Source organism: Nicotiana sylvestris, chromosome 11 (genome assembly GCF_000393655.2).
Source record: "Nicotiana sylvestris chromosome 11, ASM39365v2, whole genome shotgun sequence".
NCBI classification, from domain to species: Eukaryota; Viridiplantae; Streptophyta; class Magnoliopsida; order Solanales; family Solanaceae; genus Nicotiana; species Nicotiana sylvestris.
The window spans coordinates 131792544-131805227 of record NC_091067.1 but is presented as its reverse complement, the minus strand read 5'-3'; the positions used below and the strand labels follow the sequence as shown (position 1 = coordinate 131805227).

Genomic DNA, 12684 nt, shown 5'->3' with positions numbered 1-12684 from the left:
ATCCATGAAGAAGTCAAATGAAATTCCTTTAAACCAAGTAAAACAGGTAATTTAGTAGGTAAATAACAAGTAGAAATCCGCCCCTCGGGCACAGTAATAATCACTCAGAACAGCATCAGCTCCTCGGGCTCACTCTCACCACTTAGTGCTCACTCTCACCACTCGACCCATATATCTCTCATAATAATAGAAATCAGAATAATAGCTGCGGCGTGCAGCCCGATCCGTACATCGATGCGGCGTGCAGCCCGATCCATATAGATAGTCGACTGCGCTCACTGGGGGTGTGCAGACTCCGGAGGGGCTCCTATAGCCCAAACACTATATTGCTGCGGCATGCAGCCCGATCCATATAAGTATTGCTGCGGCGTGCAGCCCGATCCTTAACATATATAATATCCTCACCATTGGTTTCTCAACCCCTCTCAGTCATTAACCTCACAGCCTCTCGGGCACAATAATAAAAGATAGGGATCTCAGCCCACAAATTCCTCTCATTTAGGAATAGTATGATAAAATCGGCTCGAATCGTTTAAAACAGATAGAAACATGACCGAGGATATGATTTTTAACAAGAGGAAAAATCAGTCAAAATCCCCGAAGGGTTCAAATAGTTGGCACGAAGCCCAAATATGGCAATTAGCCCAAATCATGATGATAACAAATAAGTTTTAGTCAAATACACGGTAAAATCATCAGTCGAGACGGACCAAGTCTCAATCCCCAGTAGTAAAAGACCTCACGCTCATCATCCAACGTGTGTCTCACCTCAATATAGCACTACGATGTGCAATCCGGGGTTTTAAACCCTCAGGACATCATTTACAACCATTACTCACCTCGAACCGGCTACAACTCTAGCTCATGATGCCTTTGCCCCTCGAATCGGCCTCCACGCGCGTCGAATCTATCCAAAATCAGAACGAATACGTCACAATATGCTAAGGGAATAAAGCCCAAGTGAAAACAATCGAATAATATCAAAAATCCCGAAATTAGCAAAACCCGAGCCCCGGGCCAACTTCTCAAAACTCAAAAAAATTTACATTATTAGATTCCTTATCTCCTCACGAGTTCATACATATCAAAAGTTCTCAATTCCAACCTCAAATGGTCCTTCAAATCCCAATTCAAAAGTTCAAAATCCCAAGCCCTAGTTCTTCCATTTTTAGCTTAAGTTCCAAGAATTTCTAGGTTAATTTCACAATAGATTCGAGTTTTAGGTTCGAAAATCTTACCTCCAATCAATTCTCATTGAATCCCTCTTTAATCACCTTCAAAAAGCTCTCAAAATACTCAGCTATGGAGGAAAAATGGCTCAAAATCGCGGATAAAATGACTTATAAACTTTCTGCCCAGGGGTTTTCTCATCTGCGGTACCGTTTGTGCGACAATTCCTCCCCATCTGCGGTCTACGAGCCGCATCTGCGACTCTGCAGGTGCGGTCCATATGCCGCATCTGCGGTCCCTGGCTATTCTCCCCAAACCGCTTATGCGGCTCTTCTTCCACATGTGCGGCACTGCACCTGCGGTCCCCAATCCGCAGGTGCGGAAATACCACAAGCAGCAACTTCTGAGATCTCTTAAGTCCAAAATCTTCCCGTTAACCATCCGAATTCACCCCGAGGCCCCCGGGACCTCAACAAAAAGTACCAACATGACCCAATAGCTTATTCAAACTTGTTCCAATCATCAAAGCACCTCAAACAACATTAAATTACCCGAAACACATCAGATTCAAGCCTAGTTTTTGAGAAATCTTCCAAACTACATTTTCGATCAAAAACCCAACCAAACCACGTCCGAATGACCTGAAATTTTGCACACACATCCCAAATGACACCACGAAGCTACTGCAACTCTCGGAATTCCATTCTGACTCTCGGATCAAAATCTCACCTGCCAACCGAAAATCGCCAAAATACTAACTTCGCTAATTCAAGCCTAATTCTACACCGGACCTCCAAAACCAATTTCGATCACACTCCTAAGTCATAAATCACCTCCCGATGCTAAACGAACCATCGAAACTCACATCGAGCCCTCTAACTCATAAGTCAACATCTGGTTGACTTTTCTAACTTAAACCTTCTTAAAAGAGACTAAGTGTCTCATTTCTTACCTAATCCACTCTGAACGCAAACTACTCAACTTGATCACAAAAAACACGGATAACGAAGCATAAATGGGGGAAAACGGAGCGGTAACTCATGAGACGACTGGCCGGGTCGTCACAGAAACTAAAGTTACTAAAGAAGGCTCTTAAGAAGCTCAATCAACAGCACTTCAGGAATATCTTAACAGAGGTTGAGGAAGATTGGGCTGCTTTAAACCAAGCCCAGAATATATTGCATTCTGGCCCCTCTAATAAAGCTTTACAAGAACATGAGACAACCATGTGCCAGAAATTCAGGAATTTCTATTATCTAGCAGAAATGTTTCTATTACAAAGAAGCGAGGCAAGCTGGATTAAGCTAGGAGATGACAACACTAGGTATTTCTACTCAGTAATCAGGCACAAAAGACTATAACAAGCCATCATGCAGATCAAGGATCAAAATGGGAAACTAGCAACAGATAGTGTAAGCATAGCAAATGTTCTTGTAGATTACTATGAAACTATGCTAGGAAGGAAAGAAATAAGAAGAGGAAAAGCTTTTCAAAGCCTCCTGAAGAATGGCACTACATTGAATGTTATACAACAGATGGAACTAATACAACCATTCACAGTCAATGAGGTGAAACAGGCTATGTTCAGTATAGATGTGAACAAAATTTCAGGTCCAGATGGTTATGGTAGTGGTTTCTATAGGGAAGCTTGGAGTATAATTGGTAATTATGTTACAACAACTATATTGGAATTCATGGAGAATGGAAAATTGTTAAGACAAGTCAACTCAACAGTAATATCTTTGATCCCCAAAGTTCCAGTCCCAGAGTATGCAAGTCAATTCGGACCAATTTCTTGTTGCAATGTCATATACAAATGCATTTCCAAAAGGCTCAAGAAAGCTGTATCAATACTAGCAGCTGAAAACCAGGCAGCTTTTGTTGAAGGTAGATCATTGATTCATAATGTCCTAATCTGCCATGACTTAACTGAGACACTATAATAGGAAAACATCTCCTAGGTACCTTATGAAAATTGACCTAAGGAAGGCATATGATATGATCAGTTGGGATTTCATAGAGGAAGCTCTGAAAGGATTTGGATTTCCAGATTCATTCACTAAACTGGTGATGACTTGTGTTACTACAACCCAATTTTCTATTAGAATTAATGGAGAAAATCATGACTATTTTGAAGGTAGGAGGGGACTTAGGCAAGAGGATCCTATCTCACCCCTCCTTTTTGTTCTAGTAATGGAATATCTTTCAAGGGTTCTTAGCAAGATGGGTGATCTCTCTGACTTCAGATATCACCCCATATTGCAAGAAAACAAAGTTAACTCACTTAGTATTTGCAGATGACCTGATGATATTCTGTAAAGGAAATATGAAATCCATAGCTAGAGTGATGGAGGCCTTACAGCATTTCAGTGATGTTACAGGGCTGGAGGCAAACATAGATAAATCTAGCATGTTAGTAGATTAACTAGATGAGGTGACAAGGCAGAATATACTGAAGATAACTGGGTTCACTTTAGGGACCTTTCCTATAAGGTACCTACGCCTTCCTCTTACATCAAGGAAGTGGAATAAGATGGATTACAAGCAATTAGTTGATAAGATCACAAACAAAATCACTGTTTATACAAGGCAATTGTCATATGTTGGGAGATTGCAAATAATAATGGTAGTTCTGTTCTTTATTTACAGCTTCTGGAGTACTGTGTTTATTCTGCCTCAAAGTTTGGTAAAGCTTGGTGATAAGAAATGCAGAGATTCCCTATGGGGTGCACCTGAAGACAAAAGGAAGGTTAACCTAGTAGCATGGAAAAGGGTATGTATTCCTAAACAATATGGAGGTTTAAACATCAAAAGTTGCTGCAAATTGAATATTGCTGCAGTAGGTAAACTTCTATGGCAATTAGCTAGGAAAAAAGACACACTATGAGTCAAATGGGTCAATAGTATATACATAAAGGATAAGGAAAGTAGACGGGAACACCAACCACCAGCAGACTATAGCTGGTATTGGAAGAAATTGAATGGCAGGATGGTATAAAGGAGACAAATATATGCTGTCAAAAATAGGAGAATACTCTATGTCCAAGAGCTATCAACATATGTTGGGGCCTCTATCTAAAACAAGGGAAGTTAAGCTAATATGGAGTAAAGTAATTCTTCCTAAACAGAGATTTATAATATGACTGGCATGTCAAAACAAATTTCTAACCAAGGAGAGGATGCAGAGATTGCAGTTTCAAGTAGAAGATCACAACTGGTGCTTATGTGACCAGACTCAGGTGGAGACTCAGACTCACCTCTTTGGATAATGCAAATGGATAGCAGCCCTAAGAGATAAGTTGAATAGCTAGATGGACATCAAAGTTCATAACAATGAAGCTAGTAAGGTGATCAAATGGATCCAAAGAAGAAGATGGAGCCAAGTCCAGAAGGAAATAGTTGTTACTGTATGGGGTGCCATGTTGTATTACACCTAGCAAGCAAGGAACTGAAAAATATTCCGGAAAGTAAGTGGGAGCATAGACCTTGTAAATGAACAAATTAAGAAAGATATTGTAGACAGATTGGAGATAGTGTATAGGAAAAAAAGAGATAGGAAAAGTAAAGTGTTGTTTCAGAGAATATGTAAATAGATGTGCTGATATGCTTGGAGATCTAGTGTTTGTATCCGTTCAGACTCTAGAGGCTCATAGGATGTAAAAACTATTTTTGGTTGTAATGGTAATATTCACATTTGTTACCAAAAAAAAATATTTACTTTTATTTTCTGATTCAAAAGGTAATTGTTGGATGATTTTTATTGTCCTAAATAAAACATAAGTGACTTTAATAGGATATTCTCATAATTTGGGTGGACATCCAAGAAATTTACTCTGATTTTTAGATCTCAAGACTTTCACTAGTTATACAATATTCTCTGCAAAAAATTTCTACACCTATGCTCTCTTTTAGACCGTTTAAATAGATTTATCCTTTCTATATATTTTTTAATCTGACTATCGTCTCAGTATGTACAGTTACTCCTTTAGATAGTTTTCAGCTCCTCAAGTATAGCTTCAGTTTATGTATTTTCAATGAGTTACTCGCACTTAATGTTTGAATAAAATCAGTTGATGTAAGGCATTTGTACTGTATCTAAATTTTAGTATCAGTTAACTATGATTAGGTGATATGTATTTTCAATTTAATTAATAATTCTTAATATTAAAGTAATATATTTTGATTTTTTTATTAGGATGTATAAATTATCTGTAATTACACTATAGAAACTCTTTCCAGATACCAAATTCAATACTCCTACAAATGTAACAAGAACGATTGAACATTAATTCGAATTAGTCGATGATGCCGTTACTGATCATATACATAAGCAGATGCAATTTACATAGGAGTATTTCTCTTCGGTGGAAATTAAAGTTGACCAGATTCTCGATCTTACAATTACAGAGTTCATATGCGGTCCAAATTGCTGTGACGCTGTAATCAAGATTCAGCTTTTGAAACTTGGATGTAATAAAAACAATCAAGAAATGCACTTAGCTTCGTTGTCAATCAAGCCACTTTGTAGTCCGTTTCTCGAATCCTTGTACATCTCTGTCTTTTCTAACTTCTACTAAACGATAGATCATCCATTTCATGCATGATCTTTTAAATTTTAAAGACTAGTGGCTCTTTTATCAAACGAAAATTCGTCAGTTGGATTGGCAATATTGATCTCATGTTGGTCACGAGCCGTTTGTTGTAAAGGAACCACTTGAAACGAACTAGGCTCATGACCTAATTCCGAGTCATGATGCAAGTGATCATGACTAATTTGAGTTTGATGCATGAAGTATGAGGACAAGCCATCCCTACCCTGGTTGAACCGGGTGGGAGATGGCGAGCCCTCCCTAGCCTGGTTGAATCGGGTGGGAGATGGCGAGCCCTCGTTGTCCCAATGGTCAACATTGTAATTTGATCTTCGAGGACTGTCGTCCATTTCGCTCCTCCAGTGGTTTCCACGGAGGAGATGGACAGGTGACATGCCGTGAGAAGGCGTAGTTGGCCTGCTTGACATTGGGGTTACTGTATTGGAATGCTTGTTGATCTCTTTGACGTGCTTTTTGGCAGTGTGGTGCCAGTTTTTCAATGCTGTTGCCACTCTTTCGTTGAAGATGGTTGACTTCATTGATGATCCCATCTGTTTAAAATTGTACAACATTTTCAGCACAGTTTTAGTTTCTATATACCATCAGTATAAAAGATCTTTTACACTATCATATATTACATAAAGATTAATTACACGTAATGTAGGAAATATTGGGTCCACCCATAAGGGGTGCTCTAAGCCCCAATAGGGTTATTAATTAATTAACCATAATATTCCCTATATAAGTACACTTAGTGTGTACACTAAAAGATGACTCTGAACAGTATTTTTCCTACGCTCTCTATCTCATAGTCAAACTAGGGTTTAGACTGTGGAATTGGAGGTTGCTCCAACACATCGTGACAATCATTACCGACCAGTGATTCCAGCCACGGTTCATCCATTTTCGCTTCCGCTTCACGAAAAACAAGTAAGTTCTCGTTTTATGATTTACGCGCTATCTAATGTGTTTAGATTATCACATGTTCCTTCACGTAATTTCCCTAATAAGTTGATAACAATTTGAAAAATAAGACATGCAACATATTATAACGAATTAGAGCGTGAGTGCATATAATTTAGTCGAAACCTTTCAGTGTTTTATTCCAAAGAAGGAAGAAAATGAATCTCCGTTGAAGGATAGAAAGTTAAGTTATTCTCAATGCTCAATGTTGTAATATTGCGACAATAATTGCCTGTGCGACTTGAATGTTACTCCCTCTGTCCAAATTTATGTGATATTTCTCTACTTTTCAAGATTCAAATTTGTTAATGTTGATTGGATATTTGAACATAGATTCTTTAAATTTTTCGAAATAAAATTTATATATTTGGGAACTACGTAAAAATTTTATAAGTCACAATAATTAATGATTCGAAATATTTAAAAGTCATATGAAAAAATTGCAATCAAAGAACAACTTGTCTAACTCTCGAAATTCGAACAACTTCACTGGAACGGATGAAGTATTAATTATATTGTGGAATTGGTGGATTATATTTTAAAAAGTTATGCAATTGTTTTAATGTACACACACACTTCATATATATACCTGTGTCACGAGGGCATATAGCGGAAGGGTGACATAGCTGCAGAGAATCTGAATAAGAACCCTACAATACCAACAATTTCATATATAAATACTTTGGATGAAATTAAATGTTAAAATAGAAAGCAAAACCGCAAAAATAAAGAGTTGTACAAGATATATAATACTGACCCCATTGTCATTCTAATGACGATATCCTCAGTATGGTCGTGGAAACAAGATTTTAACCCGAATTCATACTGTTATTACCAGAGAAACCATACAAAATCCGAAGTTAGTTTTAATTATCTTGGTTTTCTTTTTTCTACCCTATTAACGTTCATAGAATTAGTTTGTTGGCTTACCCAAGTCCAAGCAAAGAAGGCCAACTGAAAAGCATTCTGCAAAAAGTCAACAAAGAAACTATAAAAGGTTAACAAGGTCAAAAAAATATTTTTACGTATAATGAGTTTTAAGAAAAAGAAGAGAAAGGAATACCTGAAAAAGGACAAAATTAATGAGATAAAGAAGGAGACGAGGACGATTAAACCAAAAGAGGTCATCCCCAGGTTGAACTACAGGGACACCCTTCACTACTTCCCCTCTTTCTTGAATTCTTAGTCCCATTTTTGTTATGATTACTTGTAGCTTCGTCCCTACTAGCAATATCACCTGCAATTTTATTTACAATTTATGTTATATAAACATTTTTCACATTCCTTCATACATTAAAACAGGTTAATTATTATTTTTATTAGGTTACTTATTAATGTTTATAATATACTTGTAATTACCTTGTAACTTTTAAGTTAATCTCATTCAGTAGCGAAGCCGGGAAATTCAATAGAGTGTTCAAATTTTAAACATCTTTTGTCAGTGGGCTATGCAAGGGTATTCAAAGTTTATATTTTAATCAATAACAAATGATATTTATCTTGTATATAGTATAATTTTTCAGTCAAGGGTGCTCGATCAGTTGACCACTCTGGGACATACGTAGCTTCGTCCCTGCCTCGATGTATAAAGAAGTAAAACTCTTTTTTTATCACCATTTAAATTTCAATCACTTTGTATATTTTAAATTATTTTTGACCAAATCAAATAATGAATAAATAAATACACACGTAGGAACTCATGAAAAGGATAGATGTAAAATTTGCAAATAAGAAAAAGGAACGAAAGTCAAATGGAAAATGTGTACAAATGATTGGAACTACTTACAAATAACGGAATGAACGGTAGCCACAGATAAGAATACCAGCCTGTCCACAATTGACAATGAAATAATGCTTTAGTCAATTTAATTGCGAAAGACTCGGAAAGGAAAAAATTAATTACGTAAGAATAATGTAGGCCCTTATTAATTTAAATTTTTTTTGACTTAGATGAACGATTTCAATGGATTTTAACACATTAATCTATATAGCCATATAGCAAAATCTTGATTTGGTCGGAACTAACATATATATTAGCGGTAAGTGCAAAATAAAAATATCAGTACTCTAATCTGTGATTCTTTTCCAATGTCAATCTGACCCATTGTTCAAAATGAAATCTTAGAAATCACATAAAAGTTAGGGTTTTTAGATTTGAAAACAATATAATCACGAATAAATTAAGATGTAAATTAGCCGTACAAAAAGAGACCAAAAAAATACAATTATATGCTTCCTCCATAGTCCATTCCAATTTATGGTGTAATTTGACTAAGTATGGATAAAAAAGAAAGAAAGATTGTTAGAAGTTAGAACTTGTGGTCTCAAATCTATTATAACATTTTTGTAGATATAGAAATATGTTAATAAGGATTAAAAAAAGTATAACATTTAAATTATTTTCAATTATAAAAAGTTATTTTTTTAAAACGCTTGAATAAGGAAAATGTCACATAAAGTGAAATAACATAAGTAAAGTTATGTTGAATTATTTACCATGAGTATTAAAGAGTAGGAACAGCACAGCAAGGAACCAAATTGGGGGACTGCAAAGAAAAAACACAAAATTTGAAAATTGTCAGCTATAGATTAATTAACACAAGAAGTGTGAATATTATTGAATTGTGTGCTGTCCAATTGGTTAAAATATATTCAATTAAATATTAATAAATAGAAAATCAGAACAATAAATCGAAATGCTCAAAACCTGATGCCAACGACAACTTTGAAGTCCTCTTCAAGTGACCTCTTGATATACTTTTGGAAATCAAACTTTACGTGGCTCTGAGGTGCCAAATGCGCCTGGAAGTTACATCAAAATTATTATAAAACATTCAAGAATAGAACAAATTCAAAAATTTAAACTTGATGGGTTTAATATTTAAGATTTTTATTATCCAAATATTAATTTTCTCCTTCACTTATTTTAATTAAAATCTAATCTTGATGACATGTGTTGTGTGTATATATGTATGTATGTATATGTATGCAAGTGAAAATAAAGTTACCATGATAAAACCATGTCGTAGGGTCAAGTAGTCAACTTTAGGGACAGATCTTACAAATTGTCTGAAGAAACAAACCTGCAAATTTAAGGCAAATTACAAACGAAAGAAAGGTTACTATATAATATTGATTCTTTTTTTCAAACGAAAATTAAATCAGAAAAGCTAATATTGCGTATTTTTTCTGATAACAGATCCTTGTTTTCAATTTTGTGATGTACCGTCCATATCTAAAGTCAAATAAGCTGCTTCTTGCAAAAGCCAGACAAATAAAAAAGAGCAATTATCCTTTCTTGGGTAAGTGTCCCTATCCCTTAGTCAGAGGATTGCCACGGCCTCTATTCAATCTTTCTAGTATATTTGTTTACACAATTAAACACAAATTAAGAAAATAAAAGAAAAAGGTAGGGGAACAAGAGGTACATATATATTGTCATCAACTTCTGATTATTCTTTATTTATATAATAAGGATATAACTAGCATTTGAGGGTTAAACACTTCTAAGACTCAAATTACCACTACATTGCAATTCATCAAGTTATTTACATTAGGTGCAAACCTAGAGTAGGATAATCATTTTACCCTTTAGTTTTTTTTATATCTTGCTTAAACAAATAGTAGTAAGGTAGGTTATCTACGTCACACCCACTTGGGGTGCGGCTTATCCCCGGACTCTGCATGAATGCAAGATATTTTATGCACCGGATCGCCTTATATATGAAATTCACTATTGAGATGATAGCTTCAATATTAAAAGCTCTAGATGGAACACAATGAATATTGATCATCCATATAGATAATTTTAACTAGTTTGAAATTGAGACGTAATTATTGTTATGATTGTTGTTCTTATGCATATAATATGGGAATAAGAAAGAGCAATGATTTCCCGAAAAAAAATTGAGATCAAAAGATGCTTACAATCCAAAGAAGAACTGGGTTTTTAGTCCAAAAACTCAAGTGTCTTCTTCCAAATGACGTGTCTCTAGCAAAGCGGAATCGCTCAGGATCTGTTAAATATGGAAGGTGTCAGTCAATATAGTGGATTTAATTTCTTTATCATATAGTTTATTTTGGTTATTATATAAAAGCAATATATGGGGGAATAAAATGAATATTAAAAGATTTTTACTATTTATTAATTTACCATGAGCAAATTGGTATTCAGCTGTTCTTGTTTCCTTTTCCCATGCCTTCCATCGACTCATCTGAAAACGGCAAAAAAAAAAAAAAAAAAAAAAGGTCAAAGACAAGAAGTAAATAAGAAAAAGAATGAAAATGATAGAAATTTCTATTTTCTTACTTAAGGTAAAATAAGTAAATAAATTTATGAACAAAGTACCTTAGCTCTTCCCAAAGCCAATGTGGTAATACAGTAGAATACATGAAAAATAGCCAGCACAAAAATGAAGATATGTAATTGATGAATACCATCAGCAGACACAAATGCTACTTTTCCCTGCAAATAAATCCAACAAGAAAAAAATTAATCCACTTAGGTTAAATAATTAATTAGTTTAACATATATTAAACACTATCATATTATTCAAAAGAGTAACTATAACTAGTAACTACTCCTAAATAATAATTGAAGTGAAATTGTCAACTCCAAACAAATAATCTTCTATATCAGGTTAAATTGCACTATAAACATAAAATTATATTATAAAATACGTATTTATCTATATATCAATATTGAAAAATTATACTATTTTATTATACTCGAATATTTTCCTCTTTTCAACTGATTTTTTCAAAAAGGGCCAAAAAAAAGTGGCATGCCTTGTCAGCGCATTTGTCAGTTCCGACAGCCGCCAAAATTCGCCGAACTCCACCGTCGTCAGCCGCCGTAAGAAGTCGCCGGCGATGACCCTCAGCCTCTACAGGCACGTTGTACTTTTCAGCTTCTTTTTGCTTACTACATGGATGCCATGTACTTGCAATCTTCTCAGATACACATATATTTGAAATTGGATCTTGCCCTACTGTTAACAGTAGGGATATAAATCCTAGTAGCATAAGCTCTTCAAAATAAATAAAAATAACAATATGTTAGCTTGAAAATTGTAAGCTCAAAATTAATCATAATAAGATTATAACCAGAAAACGAGCATAGATTTTTATCAGTGGAAAAATGTTTTTAATTCGGTGTTTAGTCGGCGAGTGATCTTTTTTAAAATATATATATACATATTTATCAAGGATTGATTATAATATAATTTTAGCAAAATGGATAGTGTTTAAATGAATTTTGAATATTAAAGATCGATAATAATGTTTAGTTGTTAATTGAATCAAGTTGAGAGTTGTGATAGTTGTAAAGAAAAATCAATAAGGTTCGTCAATCAGTGAAAAGTCATTCTTACTAGCTCTTTAATGAAAAATATTCTCCTTTGAAAAGTTTTCACAATCAAATATCATAAAATATACTCCTACAACTTATAGTTCAAAAGCAGAAAATAGTTTTCAATGTACCAAATTAAACACACACGTACCTGATTTGATCTTCTCAAGTGCTTCATATAATGCATTTTTGTGTTTAGACTTCAACCACTGCAGATATAAACATAAAATAAATTAGCTATTGCGTCTTTGAATTAATTAATTAATCTTCTTATATTTTATGGGAATTAATACTGCATGGTATAACTGGCCTACCTTGCCAATAAGATGGATGATGAACTCAATTACAATAGAAATGGCAACCAACGCAAAACAAACTACAGCAACAGCCCACGTTGGTGTTTGTTCCAATGATCTTCCTCCTCCTCCTCCTCCTCCTCCTCCCGCCATCTTTCTGTTTCACCGTTTCTTGAAAACTTCGTTCAAATGGTGTGATCTCTTCACCCTTAATCAGAAATTTTAAGTTCAAATCCTGAGCGAAAATAGAGATTTTTGATAGGAATAATTGTGTTAGTCGGTTTCAGATATCTAATGAAAAAAGAGAGAGTGTAGT

At 34.8% G+C, this 12684-nt stretch overlaps 1 protein-coding gene across 1 annotated transcript; it reads right to left on the bottom strand.

Annotated features, from left to right (window-relative positions):
* Positions 1-5448: 5448 nt before the first annotated feature.
* LOC104227114 (MLO-like protein 6) lies at positions 5449-12684 on the bottom strand. Its single transcript, XM_009779271.2, has 15 exons — positions 12387-12684; positions 12224-12281; positions 11511-11752; positions 11071-11187; positions 10876-10936; positions 10650-10738; positions 9731-9805; positions 9430-9524; positions 9219-9268; positions 8509-8549; positions 7786-7959; positions 7653-7688; positions 7480-7547; positions 7312-7372; positions 5449-6310 (listed from the first exon to the last, which is right to left on the bottom strand). Exons 1-15 carry the CDS (start codon positions 12519-12521, stop codon positions 5786-5788), a joined length of 1827 nt encoding a protein of 608 aa, XP_009777573.1. The 5' UTR covers positions 12522-12684; the 3' UTR covers positions 5449-5785.